At 32.6% G+C, this 21,868-nt stretch overlaps 1 protein-coding gene across 3 annotated transcripts; it reads left to right on the top strand.

Moving 5' to 3' along the window:
- Window positions 1-88: 88 nt before the first annotated feature.
- On the top strand, window positions 89-19,948 carry LOC126807694 (N-acetylglutamate synthase, mitochondrial). Of its 3 annotated transcripts, XM_056103381.1 has the most exons (16): window positions 89-292; window positions 3,432-3,604; window positions 4,189-4,348; window positions 5,873-6,239; window positions 8,638-8,776; window positions 9,084-9,200; window positions 9,753-9,866; window positions 10,613-10,734; window positions 12,544-12,766; window positions 13,735-13,815; window positions 14,125-14,224; window positions 14,736-14,829; window positions 15,134-15,211; window positions 15,877-16,053; window positions 16,741-16,794; window positions 17,862-19,948. In XM_056103381.1, the coding sequence occupies exons 4-16, from the start codon at window positions 6,031-6,033 to the stop codon at window positions 17,959-17,961; spliced, it is 1,608 nt and encodes a 535-aa protein (XP_055959356.1). In that variant the 5' UTR covers window positions 89-292; window positions 3,432-3,604; window positions 4,189-4,348; window positions 5,873-6,030; the 3' UTR covers window positions 17,962-19,948. The 3 variants fall into 3 exon arrangements, with proteins under 3 accessions (XP_055959356.1, XP_055959355.1, XP_050388400.1); XM_056103380.1 differs by lacking the exon at window positions 3,432-3,604; XM_050532443.2 differs by lacking the exons at window positions 3,432-3,604; window positions 13,735-13,815; window positions 14,125-14,224; ... (3 more) ...; window positions 16,741-16,794; window positions 17,862-19,948 and adding an exon at window positions 13,563-13,625.
- The last annotated feature ends 1,920 nt before the right edge of the window (window positions 19,949-21,868 follow it).

Below are 21,868 nucleotides of genomic sequence, written 5' to 3'. Positions count from 1 at the left end.
GGAAAAATCTTTATCAATAAAGAAAGTTTTATTGACTTTAATTTTTATTTGCTGCAAAACTCTATTTGTAAAATAAAAGTAGAATTATTTGATAGCAATGTTTCATCATCATCTTTTTGGGGGTTGGACTCGTTGCGTGATAATAGTTACTTTATTATGTTTAGGAATTTCGTGTAGATCTAAGGTCTATTTCTATCATACTCTGACGAGGGATTGAAATTCTTGCATTGATATAGAAACATTTACAGATTCTGAGGAGACTGTCAGAGGCCATCCAGCCTGCTGTTGAATTGTAATTTTTTTTTATATTTATTTGTGATTTGACATTATTATTATGAATGATAAGAAGACATTGTTTTGACTACCGGTATGTAATTTCATATTGCCGTGATTTTTGTTTGTGTATTGAGTATATTTTGTAATCGATTGTGTACAAGACTATTGTTATTGTTAATAAAATAGAAAGTGACAATTAATATAAACAAGCTTATACTTATATAGGGCGTAAGCGCCGACTGGTTAGGCCTACATGTAGGCCCAACTAAAGTCTAATGTATAGGACTAATCAGTTAAACATCGGGAGTAAAAACTAAGGGAGAGAGAGAGAAATGGGGTTTAACGTCCACTCGACACAAACTAGGTCATTTCTGGACTAACATATGGTTTAATTTTATTTCGATAATTTGCTTGCGCGTAGGGGTCTTTAGCAGTGGCAGGAAACCAGAATACCGGAGAAAACCCACGAGGTTGGACAGGCGACCCTACTTCCTGTCACGTACAACCGGGGATTCGAAACCACGCCAGTTGACTCAATGACAGACCTTATGATACAGCACGCACGTTCTAACCATTCAGCCATCCAACCCCCCAATTAAGGACTAAGGAGCTGGCTCACTATAGTATAAGTATAACCAGGAGGTTCAAAAGTTCCTGGCCTAAAAAGTTCCTGGTGATTTTCTAGCGTGGTTTGTCATTGGTGCAGGACGGAATGCCTGGCAAGGTAAAGGCTCTACCGTAGTCATTCGGATGGGTTAAAAAAAGTTGAGGCCCAGTATATATGTGGGCCTAAACTTTGGCATGCACGTAAAAGAAACATTGACAGTTGGTACAGTTGGTATTTAACTGCTGTCTAGGAAAAATTTACCTCATAGACATGTTTATGGTGTATCCCCGTCAAGGGTTGGTGCAGAAATGTAGGACCTTAAGATTAAACCCCCATTTCATTCATTCATTCATTCAGTTGATCCTTAGTCAGTGGTCATATACAAAGTTCAGGAGACAAATTTGAGTAACCACAGTACCTTTTTAGTGTACATGTAGGCCACTGCAGCTTGGCATTGCATTACATTATATTTTTTTATTCAAACAGTATTGTAACCATAATGTCCATATGACTAGACTACATGTACTATATACAGCACATGTATTTTGTGCAAATGCCATATTTTCTTTTAAATAATCAATCTGAGTTAGAGTACCTTTTTATATGTCACTTTTAATTATTTATGAATTTGAAAATCTGTGATCTACCATTTCAAGGACATTAATTTCAATTTAATATACCATGAATACTATTTGTAACAATGATTATTACGTATATAAAAAAAAATTGAATATATTTATTGAAACGGTTTTAGTATCACTGCATCATTGTTACATAAAACTTACTTTATTGTTACTGATTTTTTTCTTTTTTCAAAATAAATAAAATTCATCTTTGCTGAATTATAATGGCCTAAATCTAAGGAGAAAAATGATCTATGAGTAGGATGCTAGTGATTGAATTTAATCTAACATTTTTATTGTTTACTAGGAGTATCTGAGAACTAGAATATATATATTTTTTTTTGGCCCTACCAGTTTAATTTATTAAATTGTCATTCAAATAATATTTTGAGGAAGACATTGTAGTTGTATTTTGATAAGTATTTATAAATAAGTACACATGGGAGGGGTTGTGTGTGTAGAAGGTAGACTAGCTATTTGTATTTGTTGCTCTAACGAGAAAATTGAATAAAGATTTTTAAACAAGTACTGGTACTATCATACTATAAACCAGAAACCAACCCACATTTTCATTTTGAGGTGAGAGCCTCAACTGGAATGTGATCACTGAACACTGTCAAGTTAATTTGACAGTGAAACACACTTTGGTTGAGCATCTCAATTACGTAAGATCCAAATATTACTTTTGCCAGTCATTACAGAATTTAATTGCTCAACAACTTACTTTTTATAAAACTTTAGACTTTTTAAAAGAGACCGTTTTTTATTAAAAATTTTAAATTGTATATATACATATCTTTTATTTTCATAGTTTAATTTATATGCATTGTTTGTGATATTTATTTTTTAATTATGTATATGAATATTGTTTTGTGATATGATTTACTGGTAGTCTGTCTCATATTTCACCATATGTTTGGCGCAATATAGCATGATTGGAGATGATGTGCCATAAAACTCCATTTCATTTCTTGTGACGTTGGATCAAAAATTGAAGCATGTCAATTGATACACATCTTTTTATTTAGAGCATTGCTCCAGGAACAAGAACAAAATTACCCAGTGTATGGAACCAGTTGCTGGTTCTAAAAGCACATCATGTTATTTTATATTCCCTATATAGAAGAAGTAGAAAAGTGTTGACTGGACACTATATAGAACATTCCATAACCTTATCTAGTGGGGTCACTGAACAGGTTGATGATTATTTTTGATACAAAATCATAGATGCGTGGCTTTTGTTGAAAACAAATCTTGAACATTGAGTGTAAATAATCTTAAAGACAGTGGCTACCTTATAACGGGTCAACCCAACACAACTGAACTATTATGCATTTCTTTGGTGTCCTCACATTTTAGTAAATATATTTTAGAAATACCGGAAACCTCTCTTAGTCAACTTAGTCTGGTAGTATTGATTTTCATTGCTATTAAAACAGAAATTGAGAGTACATTGTTAATTAATTAAATTGTGGATTTCTATGGATTTTATATGTCAATTTGTTCTGTGGGATGAAAATCTGGCTTTATTGAAAATTTTACATGTATGGATAGGGACATAGAGCTAGTATTATAACTAATTCTTTACGGTCTATTTTCGACACAGTAACATTGATTAAGTAAAAAATATTTAAACTAAAATTAGTAAAGAAAAAAAACCTTTGGCATTAATTTTTAATCATAAATAGAATTTGTTACAGTAAATTCACTAATCAAATCACTAATAGAAATAACACATCAGATAAACCCAATTCAATACCTTAGTTTAACATGAATTAAGATTTAGTTCACCATGACCCTCAACTATATATATATATATAGTGGCTACTATATTAGGCTATGGAAGATTCCTTTACTTGTTATGGAAAGATGATAGAAATCAAAAGGATTGGCCAATGTGCGTTTTGCCTTCTTTTCTTTAACAGGTGATGAGCCAGTGTACAATAGACTGAATAATACGGGTGGTTTAATTTTGGTGTTAATGACCTATGTAGGGTACTTCTATTGTTCAGATCGTAATAAGACAATGATTATAATAGGACAATGATTATCTATATGCATGATACCGGTAGTTTTATTTTTTGAATCAGTATGTAAGGTAAGCTCAATGAAAAATCTGTTAAAATTAATTAGTCACATTACTAAGACACTTTTGATTACATAAATGGACATTTTGGCATAGGAAACTATAGTTGTACCATTATAATATTAATTACTGGTTTATAAGCCTGGATGATATTAATTGTACCTGACAAAATCTCAGACATTTCTCAACTAGTACCTGTCATTTTGAACATTGTGCAAGGCATGTATTAATAATATCAATAAACAAATGGAAAAAAGACAAATCTATGCCAGACAGAATGACAAGCTCCAGAGTGGTTGTGTATGAAAAAGTCTGATTTTGTGCCAGACATTGTCTGTGACAGGTGCATTATTTCTAGCCTTGTTGGTTTGATATCGGCACGAGACTGTTAGTCTGAGACCAGTAACTTTTCTAACAGAAAAAAAGACTCCCTCCCCCACACCTGTCCTTACCCTTACTAATCTCACAGGTACTTGTATCTTGAGAAAAATATCAGATAAATGTATGTCATAATCTAACAAAGAAGGATTTTGGACAGGCAGCATGTACATGTAAATTAGTCATTTCCTGACAACACATGTTTTTTTTAATTTCAGAGACTGTATTTTTCCTTAAAGGAAAAATTTGAAGAGAATGGAAAATTATTTGAGTAATAGAAGTGGTAGTACATATAATTATAAAATAGGTATTTATCCAAGTGTAAATATATGTACGTCATTATGATGACAGTTCATCTATAGATAAGAAATCCATACTGTAAGTAACAATTACGATATTAAATAATAGAACAGATCCACAAGCATAAAAATCCTCCTCAATGTCAGTCATCTTTTTACTATACATCTGACAAAATATTGAAACTGTCAGGTAAAACTGTTATTGAGTCGGGATGTGGGGTCAGGGTGGTCAAATGTGTGCTCTTCAGATTGTAAAGACCTGTACATTGATTCAAGTACTGTAGTTTGTATGTGAATAGAAGTAGGGTCGACTGAAACAGGGTTTGTTTTTCCAGATTCTCTGGTATATTATTACTGTTAATTTTGATTTCTGTTTTCCAGGGTTTTGATAAATAAATAACCATTTTGTTTAGAATTTTAAAACTTACAGATTTGGATCTTTATGTTTTAAATAGTGCTACCAAATACTTTTGGTTTTTAAATTAGTCTTTCTCCTAAAGAAATGAGAAGAAGAACAGAAAATTAAAATAGTGTGCCCTTAGTTTTAGGGCAATAAACTTATAGTTTGTTTTGTGTAGTCATAAAACTTTAGAATTAAAAATCTCTAACTCACGCACTGCTTAAAATGGAATGGCCATTTAATAGGGAATGGGAATTCAGCTGCATGGGGAAAACACTTATTGATTCTGACAATTGCTAACTTTAAATTCATGAGTTAGGTCCCCTCATTACGAAACCTAACTACTTGTGGGTGTATGTATTGTTCACTGTCAAACAATTAGTCTTGGTCACCCAGAACCTTCTAGTCTTCAACATACAGAGGGTCTGGGAATGTTGTCAATATTTGACGAAATGTTCCATTGCCCATGTGTAACCGGGAGTTCGTTTTTTTATGTGGTTTATTATCCAGTATCTTTGGCCAATAAATCCCATAATTCTTGCATTAATATAAACAAACATGAATCGTGACAACGAATTAGGATTAATTAAAAAAAACCCAGAAATTTTACAATAAAAAAAAAAAAGAGTGTTGGATATTGAACTGCATTTTCTGAAATGCCATTTTTAAATTAATTTCATGGGCGTCAACATCTTGTTTTAGGTCTAGTTACCTCCCAGAGACTTTAGGTGATAGAGACTATCAAACAGTGTTTTGGATTGGGAATTTATCAAGTAGAAAAAAATCCCTTAATACCAAAAAAAGGATAAACATTTCTATTATCTATCCTTGGTAGATACTAGATAATCCTCTAATTAAAAGTGAATAATCTTTGTACTCATTAGGCAGCCTTGACTTCTGTTGCTAATCCATATTTAACCCTTTTAGTTTCCATTTTATCCTCGTTATCCTAACTTATAATGACTTGTTGTTTAATAATCACTTATTGTTAATCGCTTGAAAAAAAAACCCCTCTTAACTGTTTGTTTTGTTGTTTACATGTAGATATGAACAGCACTGTTCTATGATCAACAGACAGTTGCATAGTTACATATTAGTTTAATAGGCCAGGCTGTCAACAACCTCAAGCACATTTAACCATCATCCTGTTCAGTACACAGTTCAGTACATATATTTAACAATAATCGTTTTTATATCTTTCAGATATTATATTCAGTTATTGTGATTCTATAACCAACCAACTTTCAGAATTATTGTGGATTTTACACTCTTAGTGTAGACTTGTAAAATAATAGTGTATTTTCAAATATTGTGGAATCAGTTATTCAGAATTTATTTACAAGGATTTTATAGACATTTCAATGATGCATTTACCCTTGGCAACAAAAGCTTTGTTGGCACCTAATTTTTCTGTGTATAATTCAAGTAAATATGTAACAGTACTTTCAAGTTTTCTAAATCAACACAGTTTTCACAGTAAATCAAATTCCAGTACACTCTGTTTGAATTGTTGTGCTTTAAACTGTCAAGGAAATTGTCAGAATAAAAATGTGATGAGAATTCCAAAGCGGTAAGTATGGTTTACAATTTTTCTGAAAAAAAAAAAATTCAATGTGTTCCTCTAACTTTAATCCTTGATCTGTAGATTTTTGGTGTTGATTTGTTTTGTGAGATGACAATTCACTCTTCATTGACATGTTTACGTGAATTGATGAATCCAGTGTTATGATATATCCTACAATGTATATATTCCACCGTCAACACAGAAAGCAGAAATTGAAATGAAAATTAGCAAGCCAACTTTTGGCCAAACCTTTTTTCTGAACATTAGCAAGCCAACTTTTGGCCAAACCTTTTTTATTATAGAATCAATATAATACATCAAATCATTTTAAACCCCAAAATATAATCACTTTAAATTTTATATTTTGATTGTCAGGCTATAGTTTTAATTTATAAATTTACACTGGTATCATTAGATTTGAGCCGGGGGGGGGGGGGGGGGGGGGGGGGGGGGGGAGCAATTGAGAAAATATAAATCTGATTAAAATATTGTTTTAAAAAAAAAAGATTAAAATACAAATCTATAATTTGTTTCGTTTTTATATGCCCACATTGAATTGTGGTCGTATATTGTCGTCCCCGCCCGTCCGTCCGTCCGGCGGTCCGGCGTCCACAAATGCTTGTGGACGCTCTAGAGGCTAAAGTTAATATCTGATTGACTTTAAATTTATACACAGTGTTTAAGGTCTTGAGACGAAGAATCCTATTGATTTTCAGCGATTTCCGATAATTACTGCCAGAGTTATGGCCCTTGATCACTTTGAAAAATCTTGTGGACGCTCTAGAGGCCAAAGTTAATATCCAATTGACCTTAAATTTATACACAGTGTTTAAGGTCATGAGACGAAGAAGCCATTTGATTTTCAGCGATTTCCGATAATTACTGCCAGAGTTATGGCTCTTGATCACTTCAAAAAATCTTGTGGATGCTCTAAAGGCCAAAGTTAATATCTGATTGACTTTAAATTTATACACAATGTTTAAGGTCATGAGAAGGAGAAACCTATTGATTTTCAACGATTTCCGATAATTACTGCCAGAGTTATGGCCCTTGATCACTTAAAAAAATCTTGTGGATGCTCTAGAGGCTAAAGTTAACATCCGATTGACATTAAATTGATGCACAGTGTTAAAGGTCATAAGATGATGAAGCCTATTGGTTTTCAGTGATTTCTGATAATTACTGCCAGAGTTATGGCCCTTGATCACTTCAAAAAATCTTGTGGATGCTCTAGAAGGCAAAGTTAATATTCGATTGACTTTAAATTTATACACAGTGTTTAAGGTCATGAGACAAAGAAGCCTATTTCTGTCATTTTTATCTCCGAAAGTGTTGTACGTCTAACTCTTCATAAAGTTTATCAACTTGTACATTAAGCGCTCAATGTTTGCATGTGACCTTTGACATCACACGTGCAGAAATTCCTAATCGTCGGGCTGTCGATTAGGGGAACCCTTACATTTTTGTCCTGTATATGCCCCATGAGTGTTTTTTCGGGGAATCCAGTATTTTTCTAGTAAGATTGGATATCTCTAATTTCCATATATACCAAAATTGCCATACTTTTATTGGAAATAACCACCCGATAAATATTTTTCTGGGAACCCATCTTTAAAAACAATTAAACTAAAAGCTTTTGAGCAGAGCAACTGATTATTTTTTGTTTTTAAATTATTTATACGCTGCCCTTGCCTGAAGAGATAGGAAATAGAATTTAATTTCGAAAGAATAATCTGTGTAATAGTTTTAAACTTGAAATGAAATGCTCTGCACTTTTAAACTTGATAAATCCGGTTTGGTTGGGGCATGTCAAGACCATATGGCTTTATTATTGTTTACAGATTTAACATGTTCTGACCTTGTGTTAGATTACTCACAGTAACATTATGTCAACAGCAACCCATTATAAACATGTTTTCAATAAACCATTATATAAATTCATTTTTTGGTTTTCAATACATAACTCTTTGCATGTAAAATGTGATTGTGAGCTTGAATTAAACAGAAGTATAGATGAGATTTGAAAATTAAAGGAGAATATTTATATCCAGTGACAGGCGCAGGTGTTTCCTCTGTTAAAATTTTGAAAAATCACGGTGTCACGGTGCATAAATAGACTTGAATATAACATTTAATTTCGTCAGCTATATCACCCCAACCAACAAAAAGCTGAAAATTAAATGGTTCATTTACACTGTCATTTAGCATCTGGAATAGCTCCTTGTTATGAACAGGCTTCCCCTGTAGCATATTTAGGGAGTAGGAGTCATTTTCTCCCATTTTCATAATCTGTGTGTCTTATTATAAATTGATTTATATTGTTCAGTGGTTTCATAAAATTTAATTCTAAAGATCTTCCAATATTTTCGTATATTGTTGATAACATATTCTTATGTTTTTGTAGGTATAAGAGTCTGTCTGCAAAAAATGATGCTAGCAATGCACTACCTTTAAAATCCTGGGGTTCATTTTGTGATTTCTCTAAGAGAAATATGTTGACCTCAGATGAAACATCATCAGATTTAAAAAGATTCCTTAATGAGGTAAAGATATTTTACCAAATTTTGTTGTTCAGTGTTTCAATTGTAGTTTTTAGACTATTAGTAATTTCATATAAGAAACCCTGGTGTAAACTGGAATGGTTTTTGGGTGGGGTCGGGTGGGAGGCATGTCTAGTCCTGAAAAAATGAAGAGTTCTTTTATATAAGTCTTATTTAAAATTATGAATTATTCACCTGAATCTGTAAATGAAATATAGTCAGTAGGTACATGTAAGTGGATTTAAGATGGTGTATGGACAGAAACTGCTTATTAATTGCTTATTATTATCTTTCTTTTGTAACTTTACAGGTTGGCACCGATCCTCGAGAAGCCAGGTTTTGGTTAAAACATTTTCGTACTGTAGAACAACAGAAACCTTTTGCTATCTTTCAGATAGACCCAGAATTATTTAATCACCCAGAAGAGGTAATTTAGTATTAAATTTTTGCGTCAAATTAAATTTTGCTATTAAGTTTAAGAGTTAAAAATTTTAGTCTTTATTTATTCTAAGAGTTAAAAATTTTAGTCTTTATTCTAAGAGTTAAAAATTTTAGTATTTATTCTAAGAGTTAAAGATTTTAGTATTGAAGTCTGAGGGTGTTTGGAAACAAATACCTGATAGACAATGAATAAATTTCAAACATTTACACAGTCATAAATTGTACTTGAAATTAAAGCCCTCAATTCATTTCTAGACATCTGACTGAGCCTTACAAATAAAAAAAAAATTCTTTAAAGGGCTAGCAGTTTGCATGATTGGCAGCTTGGTATCCAAAACTCTGAACCTTTATTTACATTCCTGTAGAGTGTTTTGGTATTTGACATCTTTAGAAATTAAATGAAATAGGGTTCAAATTTCTACCTTCTGCACCAACCAGGCTAACAAATATGGGCATATGTCTGGCAGTTTGCTATAATAAACAGCAGCATTTCTGTCAATGGTTGTTTAACCCTTAGATTTGTGTATTTTATTTCCAGCTAAAGACTCTAACATCCAGTCTTTCGTTTTTACATCGTAATAATATGAGACCAGTGATAGTGTGTGGTTCCTATGTACATTCTGAGAAAGATATCAGTCAGCAGGAATTTAAGGTAAAGTTTTTAATTTTCATCCAATATTCAATTTTGGGCAAAGTACAGACATACTGAAATTATACTTTTATTTGATTTTGGTTTTTATAATTTCACAGAATTCTTGGGTTTAGGTCTTGGCTTGAGCTGAAAATAATCTTCAGGATTTTTCAATTTTCAAGCACAACTTTCTCATGTCGGGGCCCTTATTCACGAAAACTTAAACTGAGATACAATCGAAATTTTAAGAAATACTGCAATTCGATTGGCTGACCAATATGCAAATTGGATATATGCAAATTGATTTTACTGGTCAGCCAATCGAATTGCAGTATTTCTTAAAATTTTGATTGTATCTTAGTTTAAGTTTTCGTGAATAAGGGCCCAGGGGTAGAGCCTGGGATTGAGAAGGAAAGTGTGCCTGGTGAAACAGAGATTCTCCCATGTACACATGAAGAACTGCATGTCCGCTTAAAATAAGCAAGTACTATTCTGAGAGACTATAACAGACATCCACTAAATTGGCTGTCTGATCAGGATCCAAGTAATTGTTATGCTGATGTCAGAAGAAGGTCTCCATTAACATGTCAGGATTGACCAGCCAAATAAACAGAACAAAATCAACTTTTGGTTTAGTCAAAACCAAAAAAACTTCTGGTTTTGATTTGATTGGTCATGACACACAAGAAAATATCCGACAATCCAATTAATTGAGAGTTCTGTTTAGCAAGTTGGTAATATTGTTTATTAATGTTTATGTATGGTAGGATTTAAAGAGTAAAACAGCATTAGATATGACAGTATTTACAAGTTTATTAGAAGCTCATGGCGTGAAAGCTAGACCATTGTTTGTCGGCAGTGGATTAATACAATGTAATGAAAACAATAAGTAAGTAATTGATGTTTGTTTTTTGAATGTTTGATATATGAGCAATTAAATGTAACATGTGGCAAACTTATCAAATGTCCTTTCAGAAACTTGGGCCATTATTTAATAGTTATTAATTTGTTTAGTTGACTACAATCGTTTTATTCTATCCAAATCATTGGAGGAAAAAATTATATCTAGAAAGGTTTTAAAAGGAATGATCACCAACTAAAGGCTGTGTCTGCCCTTGTTTCGAGACAGCTGATTTAAAGGACTTTGTCTGGCCTTGTAATTGGCTTTAATTGAATTAGTAAAATGTAAAAATAACAATGTCTTGCTTTAAGTTATATCAAAAAATGAATACCAGTTTCAGTAAATATATAAAAAAACAACCTTCAGGTTGTACATGTATTGATGGTTAAATTATTCTAGCCAAGCATGAAGCCAATTATTGCTAGCATTTTCATTGTTAAAGACAAGCCAGTGAAAAGATGTTTAAAGATATTTCAGTAACAGTCAAGAGCATAGATACAAAACAATTGACTGAAAAGTATATTCAAGCTACACCCCTCCAAACCAAAAACAAATTACTTGCTAAAAATAATATGTTTTGTGAGATATTTAAAACCAAGCACATTTTAAATAATACAAATTTTTAATGCAGGAGCAATTATGAATAACATTTCAATCTAGTCAACGAGCAAGTTCACAAAATCGCATGCCGCTAGACAAAGGAGGACAAATGCACCGACTGACATTCTCATTGCAGATGAATTCTTAATTGTCATCTATTATAATTTTTGTAGGATGTTATGCAATTTGATACAATAATTCTATTTGATTCTATTATTCTGTTTTTCCTAGTCATTAGAAATATAGTAATTTCAGATAAAAAATTAAGTTTTGTGGGTTGTGACTGACAGGCCATAAATCTAGAATAAAGTTCATAACTCTTATGAAAATATGAAAAACATATTGTTGACTAGTTGATATAATTTCTTTTACAATTGTATTTATGTAATTTTTGTTTGTTAGTTGTGCGTGCATGATTTTGATATAAATATGAGGTCATTCCAGTTGCTTGCACAATCGCTTTACAAGTCATGCAATTGTTAATTTTTGTTGAAACTTTCTTGCGTTCAGTAGCAAATTTTTCAGAATCAAAAATGTGTGAAGTATTAAAATGTATTAATAAGTTTTTATGAAGATCAATTTAAAATTTATTTTTATGAATTTAAAGATGGTGACCCTGAAATAACAGAAACTGACCAGACTCATGTCAAAACCAGGGCCTAAAATAATGTTTATGTTTCGTAGCATGGATTCGGTGTCAGACCGCCCGCTAGCGCCGGTGGTGAAAATTCAGAGCTGACTATTCTGGCGCAGTTTACATAGGAGTTTATTTGGCTATGCACAGCTTTTTTTCGCATGAAAACTCAGCACTAGGAAGATAACACACCACTTTTGTTACGATAATATTTGAATTATATTTCAAATTCTATCATCACATCAATATCAAAACTCAAATTCTATCAGTAACAAGGATACAAAATATTAAAAAATCTGATTATTATCTTTTAAAGTCTCTCTAGGGAGTGAATCCATTAGGGGTCGTTACATTACACTTTTTCAGAGCACTACACTATTTTCGTAGCACGGATTTTTGATTTCAAAGCACGTTCGTGCTCCAAGGCACGTTATTTTAGGCCCTGGCCAAAACATACAAGTACCTGTTTTGACTTTCATTCTGACATGATGAAATCATGTTATTTAACATAACCATAAAAACTATAATGACTAATTTAGATGATCTCGATATTATATTTTTAGGAAAAAATATGCAGGTCAAATAAACAAGATAAACATAGATTTAGTTCAGTGGTGTTTACATACAAAACATATTCCAGTTATCTCAGCACTAGGTGAAACACCCACTGGTCAGATTGTACTGTTAGATTTATGGTCATTAACCGATGAGCTGTCAAAAATACTTGAACCACTAAAAGTGATGAAGATAAATTTAACTGGTGGTCTAGTCAACGAAAATAGTCAGGTGGGTGATATATTTATTTATAGAAATTAAATATTAATGCATGGCTGTTGTAAGATTTTTTAAAATGATTTCAATTGGTTACCAAACAAGTTTAACCCAAGTTATTATGAACAACAATCACTGGTTTATTGTACACATGAATGTTCCAATAAGTATCAAGAACAAACCAAAATGACTACTGTCCAATTTATGTATTTAAATTAAAGGGCTATTGTTAGATTGTTTTAAAAACATCCTTAGGTACTTTGAATTTTCTGAATAGAATTGAATAATTCTGTTTTAAAAACATCCTTAGGTACTTTGAATTTTCTTAATAGAATTGAATAATTCTGTGTAAAAAATTCTTAGAAACGTTTATTCAAGTTCTGGTAAAGTGATAGTTGCGATCATCAAATCACTCATAAAAAAACAACAATGAAATTCCGTAAATGCACTGCATCCCCTTAGACTCCCCAAATGGCAATTGGAGAGAAAAGAAACACAACTAACAGCTAACTTAAACAACAAAATAAACCAATTTGTACAATTTATAATCATATTTCTGCATGAGGATGCCACATTAAAAGAGCTGGTACTACTGATGACATCCACTAACAAATTCTTTATTTAAGACAGTTCTTTAATGAGGGCACCTAGAATTTACTACTTTTTGCTAAACTGTAGAAAGATGGATCATTGCCTTTAGTACTTGTATACAATGTTTTACAGGTTATAACCTAATGTCAACTTACCTTTAACTCTTTGTGTTACAGGTTATAACCTAATGTCAACTTACCTTTAACTCTTTGTTTTACAGGTTATACCTAATGTCAACTTACCTTTAACACATTGTTTTACAGGTTATACCTAATGTCAACTTACCTTTAACACATTGTTTTACAGGTTATACCTAATGTCAACTTACCTTTAACACATTGTTTTACAGGTTATACCTAATGTCAACTTACCTTTAACACATTGTTTTACAGGTTATACCTAATGTCAACTTACCTGCAGATCTCGACTCATGTCAACAAAAACCCTGGTTTTCACAAGATGTCAAACATAAGGTAAGAGAGAGAGAGAGAGAGAAGTAGTATATATGTCATCAGCAGGGATGAAGGATGAGTGCTACTCTTTGGAGTTTGAGAGAGATATGGGGAAGAGGTGATCAGAGATAACCAGGTCAAATAATTCCTTGAGAAGGAAGATTTATGACTGAGACGAGCATTGTGGTAACTGTGGAAGCATATGTCGACATGTTTAATCAGTTAGTCAAGAAGACAGAGTAGAACACCTGATACCACTTCCCAGTTCAAAGAAGTCCTGTAACACTTTTTGTTATTATATATTTATGTTAGCATATTTTCCTTTTTCAGACGTTAAATATATATAAATTGTTATGTTCTATGCCGAGAGAAACATCGGTGGTTATTACATCTGTTAATAATATTCTACAAGAACTTTTTTCTCATCGAGGTAACTTTAATCTTATTTCCTCTTAGTATTTGATAAATATAAACTTAACACTACCGTAGCAATACAGTATTTTTGCATCAAACCATTAAATCTGTACTGGTCAATCCAATATATAGCTTTCATCGGGTGGGGTTTTCCTACTTTATAGTGACAAATTTAATACAGAAGTATTTATGACTCTTTGTTACATTATTTTTACTGATCATTAAACTGTATAAAACATACATCAGTCAGCCGGAAAATAAGTAGAGATTATTTCACATCAAGATATGTTTATTTGCTATATAATTTAGGATAAGCTTTAGTTTGATGACCTCTTGTTTATCAATCCTTATACTTTAGTACAAGCTGACTGAAAGTAAATTATCTAAGGACCTCATTAATGAAGCTTTGGAATAGTTTGATGACCTTGTTTATCAATCCTTATACTTTAGTATAAGCTGACTGAAAGTAAATTATCTAAGGACCTCATTAATGAAATCCCTCTTATTGTTTTTAATGTATATTTCAGGGTCTGGTACATTTTTTAAAATAACTGAACCAATCCATGTTTATAAATCATTTGATGGTATAGATCTAGATAGATTAAAAGACTTATTTAATAAGTAAGTACAGACAATTGTTACTAACTTAAGGCACTTTGCCCAGGGCTAAAATACGAAGATTCAGCCATAACAAGACGTAAATTAACATTAAAATATATTTTTATTTCGGGTTGAAACTATTTTGATATTAGTTATTGACAAGGCGGGAAACTGGGCTTGAACATCCTGAGACACCAGGATTGAAGTCAATGGCCTCATGTTCACTCGTGGAACCACTAGAATATAAAGAAATGGCAATGGCTGAAGTTACTAAAATTGAATTCCATAATATTGATTGTTACTGATTTGTAAAATTATTTTTCAGGTCGTTTCAGAAAGATTTAAAAGTTTGTTATTTTGATGATGTTAAAGATAAAATAGATAGAATATATTTATCTGAAAAGTAAGTTATTGTTTTAATAGATTAATATGTACTATTAAACTCCATATAGTGATATGTGTCATGCATGAAGCAGGGTATGTTTACTCTTTCCAAAAACACCTGAATTTACTTCTCATTTGAAGAGTTCACATAGCTAAGAATTGTTTTGTACCTTTGTGTTTACTCTGTCTACTTTATATTTTAAAACTTTTATCATTGGATCAAACCTTTTTTCAGGTTGATTTTGCGTGTGTGGAAATGAAATGAAATGAAATGGGATTTAACGTCCTACTTTTCTGCGCCATCCAGGCTATTAAAGACTGGCATACGCCATGTATTTTGCCTGGACAGCAGTGCTACAACCTACACTTATTTTTAATTCCAACTGTTAACAGGCCTTGGGTTTTCTTCCCATCCAAACAACTAGACACTGTTCTTTGCCAGGCCCTCTGTCCTGCACCACTGACAAGGGGAAAAACCATACCGGAAAATCCTGAGGAACTTTCTCAGCTAACACTGGATTCAAACCCGGAACCTCAAGGTTAACAAGCTAGTATTGAACTCACTGAGCCACTGCAGCTCTCGAGTTTGCGTTCAGCAGCAAAACTGACTTATGACTGTATTGTATATATGCAGATATAATGTCAAAACTATTTTACATGTTTTTCAATCTTGTTTTATTTCAGTTATAATGCTGCTGCTATTATACTGCATGATGATACCAACATTCCTTATCTATGTAAAATAGGTGTGTCTGCTAAAGCTCAAGGGGAGGGAACTGGTGATATGTTATGGCAATCTGTAACCAAAGATTTTAAACAACTATATTGGAGATCTCGTATTGACAATGTCATTAATTCATGGTATGTTGATTTTATATAGACTTGACTGTAATCTACATCCTTATACAGATCATTGGTGGAAGATCTGCTGTTCTTCTATTGAGAGTTTAATTTAGGAAATGAAATGAAATGAAATGGAGTTTAACGTCCTACTGTTCTGCTCCGAACTGGGCTAATGAAGATGGGCGTACGCCATACAGTGTGCTATGAGTGAAATTTTGCCCGGACAGCGGCACTATGGCCTACTCTTATATCGAATTCCAACTGTCAAGGGATCTTTTATGTGCACACCAATGTGTACACGGGACCTCGGTTTTTCGACCCATCCAAATGACTAGTTTAATTTAGGAAAGAAACCATAATTGTATCAGCTAAACTGATCGCAACATGTCTCTGTGTTGTGGTTGTATGTAGAAAACTTTCTCTGGATTTTATTCTTGGCTGGAAGACTGCCCTATTATATACAGAACGTAGGATACTCAATTGGTCGCTTCAGATTTAAATTCTCTCAATCTTACAAATAGTGATAATCAACAGAATATGAAAATACCTCAACCAATCTGAAACAGTTAGGAGTATGGTGGCCGGTTGTCCAGATTTATTCCTATATTATCAATATGTATATTGATCTTTCATTGAAACAACCTTTTACCCCCCACCCCACCACCCAAAGTTTCTATGTATAATAATCTAATTGCATTTTTCTAGGTATTTCAAGAAATCAGAAGGTAGCTGGACAAATGGAAAATGGACTATATTTTGGTGAGTAGAGTATAAGGCTGGTTCTGGTATATCTTACTTGCTAGTTACTATGCTTTTATGTCTCATTAATTGTTTTGTCACCCACCTTTCTGAGAAAGCAGGTAGCTTGGCTTGTTAGATTAATTATGGGTGTATATTACGAGGTTTACTTCAAGTGTGGAGTATAAGTTGAATCGTCATTTATACTGTTTTTCCAACATCCATCTATATAAAAGTCAAAGTGGTATATAAGATGAATGTTGTTCAACTCCACCTTAGCAATCTTTTATTGTGATACAGGAGTTTTATTCTTGTCAAATACTCTGTCAATATATGTCAAAAAATGACGCATGATATTAATTAATGTAAAGTAATCAGTTTATAAATGTAAAACTAACTTGAATAATATTCCAAGTTTGTTCTTGTTAGTTTTTTCAATAAATACTAGACAATACACACAATGTTTGTGATCGCACATGGTAATATATTATGATGAATGTTACTAGATATGATTGGTTAATTTAACAGAAAACTAAAGTAGAACTCTCGTGAGACGCGAGAAAATATGAGAGATTGCACATGAATATTGTCGGAAGAAAGATTCTATTTTGATGGTATTTTCTAATATTTATGATTATATTTTGAATAGGGGTTATGTTTTTAAGTAAAAGTTATACAAGCTATAGATATTTAGAAATGTCGACAAGTATTTGTATTGGAATACAATAAGTAGTTTTATAAGATAGCAAAAGTTTGACTATACGAATGCTAGTTTGTAGCAGACGATGTTACTCAACAGTTGGGAAATGAGAATTATTTTTTGGGGATGTAATTTTTTTATCTTCATCAATATATAAGTCGATGTAGAGTATAATACAAAGGCCCAGCTTCCGCGGAAAAAAGTATTGACTTATAGGCTCCCCCGAAAAATACGGTAACCTGTCTGCGATATCACTGTTAGTGAAAGGGGAAAAAAGAAAGAAACATTCGCACCAAAGTCATCCTTTCAAATACAATAACGATCAACAAGAATCCTAGTTATATATAAATCAATTATTGTAGCCAATAATTATTTTTTTTATTTTTAGGTATGGTGTCAGTGAACCAAGTACGTCAACAGAACTAATCAATAATGCTTTACATAAGGAACAATCTTTTCAAATACCCAGTGAAAAACTTACTGCCTAGATGTTTTGTGTGAATTAGTGCTCGGATGTGTTTTAATTTTATTAACCTGTTACTTGTTGCTTGTATATATTGGAAGATATGGTAATCAGATGAGTTTAATAAATGGGAAAATTAGCCACAAATAGAAATCCAAGATTATTGTTATATTATGGAATTTTTTTGGTAGCAAATTTGCAATATGTTTTGGGACTTATTCAAAGACAATCCACAGTTAATTTAAATTTGTCCAAAGAAAAATTGAAATATATATGTTTTGGGGAATAATTTATACCAACCAATAAAAGAGTAATGAAATTAATATTTATTTCTACTACGGTTGGGGTTATGATATCTATATTTATACTGCTTAATGTAGGATAGGGGCAAATTTATACATTTTTGACTTGTCTAAAAGTGCAAGCATACTTTATGGACCAGGAACTGATTGTAACAGAATGACAGCCGTCTTGAAATTGTGAGGTTATAGCAAAAATGGAAGACCGTCCATCAATGCACAATTGTCCAAGGAACAAGCATGCCAAGCTTCATGTCAATTGTACTTGAATTGGCAAAGCCTTTGGCGTTCCCCACAAGAAGAACAACAACCAGATGAGTAGTGCTTTTGAACCAATTCCCGGTCCAAAAATTGATATATATGTTGCTTAGGTTGTTGTTGCTTAGGTTTGTTCAAATGATATTTCTTGACCCTATTGCAATGTTGTGTTGGATATTTTTTAATTAGTAGTCAAATTTAATTCATGTGACAATAGTGGGTGCGCAAATTATTCGTGCAAATGTAAACTTGATATTCTTTCAAGATAATTTTTGCCGCAGCCTATCTGTCATGTGCCCATAATCAAATTTCTGTCTTAAGAGTCTCAATTTGCAGTTTTTGTCAAATATGTGTGTGTCAGTATTATGAAACTATTCACGATAAAACTAGTCTATTTTTGATATTTTGTAAGAATAATTGTCTATATTCTAGTAAAAGAGTCACTATCAATCTCAGGAAGAAATTAAATGTAATTGATTTATTGAAAATATTCTTATGCCACCATATTATTGAAAATTCAACATATTAAACTCATTGTACGACTTGTAAATTGAAAGTTTAAAATGGGCAGATTTGTCTCCAATATTGTATAGATCTGAACATGCTCAATAGAACTGTATAGTCAACTCATGTCAAATCGAAAATTATTTTTGATCAATCGGTGAAGACCACCAAAATACTAATGTGGGACTTTCATAGTTCATAAGGGGGGTTGGATGGCCAAATGATTAGCACGTGCGTGCTGTATCATGAGGTCTGTCATTGAGTCAACTGGCGTGGTTTCGATTCCCCCGGTTGTACGTGACAAGGAGTAGGGTTGCCTGTCACCTCATGGGTTTTCTCTAGGTCCTCTGGTTTCCTCCCGCTGCTAAAGACCCCTACGCGCAAGCGAATTATTGAAATAAAATTAGACCATGTGTTAGTCCAGAAATGACCTAGCTTGTGTTGAGTGGACATTAAACCCCATTTCTCTCCCTCTCTCTCATAGTTCATACACTGTACTTAAAGATGTTATTGAATTATTCTTTTTTATGTATTGCTGTTTAAAGTATAAGTATACTTGTACAGCCATATTTTTTTATTTACATATTACTGCCATTCACATACATGTAAATGTTTTTAAGTTTTAATGCATTTGTTGAATTATATGAAAAATTTAAAACATATTTATTTTTGGGAATTGTATATAACTCTGGCATCATTTTATTGATGCTAAAATATTTATAATACAAAATATTTCAAAAGGGGAGGAATGCGTTGTCTTTGTTGATAGAGTTGTGTCCCCTTGTGATATTACTATTCAGAATCATGGTTTTATCTACAAACTCAGCAGTGCTGCAACTGTGATGATTGGTGGAGATGTTTTATTTGTCCCTATATTTTTACTCTATTGTTGCCATTTCTGGGATTAATAGAAATAAATTCTGGTTTGCGTAATTAATATTTATTGACATATTTTCAGTCTAGTTATCATAAATTGAGATAGGACTGGAGTTTAACATCTCATTTAGACATTACATCTTTATTTTGAGACTAACATGTCAGTAACTAAAACAGCAAAATAATGTAAATATTTCTTAGCACAAAGATAAATACTGTCTTCTTAATGTAAATAAAAAATAGTGTGACATTGCGTTAAAATGAGTGCTATAAACTGCCTCGAAACTGTGAAATATCAACATTATGTTTAAACTGCATTTTCTTCCCTTTCATTTTTCTTCCGAAAGTGTCATTTTCTTGTATTAAATTATGAATATCTCCACAAGTTATCAACCGATTTTGATCATTTATAGACCATTTTGATCCCCAATTTGTGCTTGATGTACACATACCCAAAACATTTTTTTTTAAATTTTCACCATGTGAAGGGTTTTCCTATGCCGCCACACATATGGTTACTCTTTCTATGGTTAAGTGTGTAATGCTAGACAGTAGAATTTTCCTGTTAAAATACTCAAGCCCAGGAGTGCGCCTCAAGTATTTGCCACTTGTCTATGATTTAAATCAATGAAAACAACCTGAATTTATATTTTCAAACATTTTTAAAGATACATTGTCCCAAAAGTATTTATAGGGTGGTTATTTCCAATAAAAGTATGGCAAATGTGGTACAAATGGAAAGTATAGACGCCCAATTTTTCTAGAAAAATAGGATGGAGGATCTGACAAGGACAACTGTCTAGTTGTTCGGATGGGACGAAAATTGGAATTCAATATAAGACCAGGCCGTAGTGCCACTCTCCAGGCCAAATTTCCCTCATAGCACACTGTATGGCGTATGTCCGTCTTCGTTAGCCAAGTTCGGAGCAGAACAATAGGACATTAAACACCATTTCATTTCTAGAAAAATACTGGATTAACTGAAAAACACCCACAACACAGGCACTGAGCAAAAATGTCAGGGTATCACTAACTGGCAACCCAACTGTTGTCTGCCAGCTTATTGTGTGCTAGTTTGACTGAGGGAGCAGTTGTTATTTCTTGATCAAGTGGTTAGGTGGTTTTGGGGTGTCAACTTACAATTGAAATTAGTGCCGAAATATGCAGAGTATTATGTGAGGGCCTTGATAAGATGTACAGAGTTAAAGCAAGATCAAGCTTTCGATTGAAGATGATTAACTGGCAACCTGACTGTGGTCTGCCAGCTTATTGCATGCTAGCTTGACTGAGGGAGCGATTGTTATTTCTTGATCAAATGGTTAGGCGGTGTTGGGAACAATCAGGGGTTTCAACGTACAAAAGACTCTGCAATTAAAGGTCAGAAAGAGAAGTTGATAGGAAGTAATTAAGAATTTATTAGGCCTCAATATGTATGGTAAATGGACAGTAAGTAATGGATCCTCCCTAAATGAAGTTAGGTGACAAACATCGCATCTAACAGGTGATTTACAGCTTGAGGTATCCCCCCCCCCCCCCCCCACGAATACAAAGTTTTGAGATAGATTTGAAGCAAATTTTTAATTGATTAATTAGTTTGAATATGTTTTTAGTCCAAATATATCATCAAATCACACAGTTTGTACATGTGAAAGTATCTTTAAGTCCACTGTTTCGTTTATTTGGTTGGTATTGAATTATTTTACCTCTCCCAGGTACCTATCAGAATTGTAGAAATTCATTAAATTATCTCTAAGTGGCGGAATGGGTCTAAATTTTTTACCAGACAACTTGTTATAAGACACACTTAATTGCAAAACATAAAGGAATCAAATCTTCTCAAAATCTACACAATATTTTTCAATTTCAGAAATTTCCTGGTATTTGGTCAATACTTTTTCTATTCAATGAGCACAGCATCTGACAGTATTAAAATTTCCAAACAATCAATGATAATTGGTGATCCTAAAGTGTTATTATAATGAATTGACGAACAGG

Source organism: Patella vulgata, chromosome 9, assembly GCF_932274485.2.
Source record: "Patella vulgata chromosome 9, xgPatVulg1.2, whole genome shotgun sequence".
NCBI lineage: Eukaryota > Metazoa > Mollusca > Gastropoda > Patellidae > Patella > Patella vulgata.
This window is presented reverse-complemented; position numbering and strand designations above follow the sequence as displayed.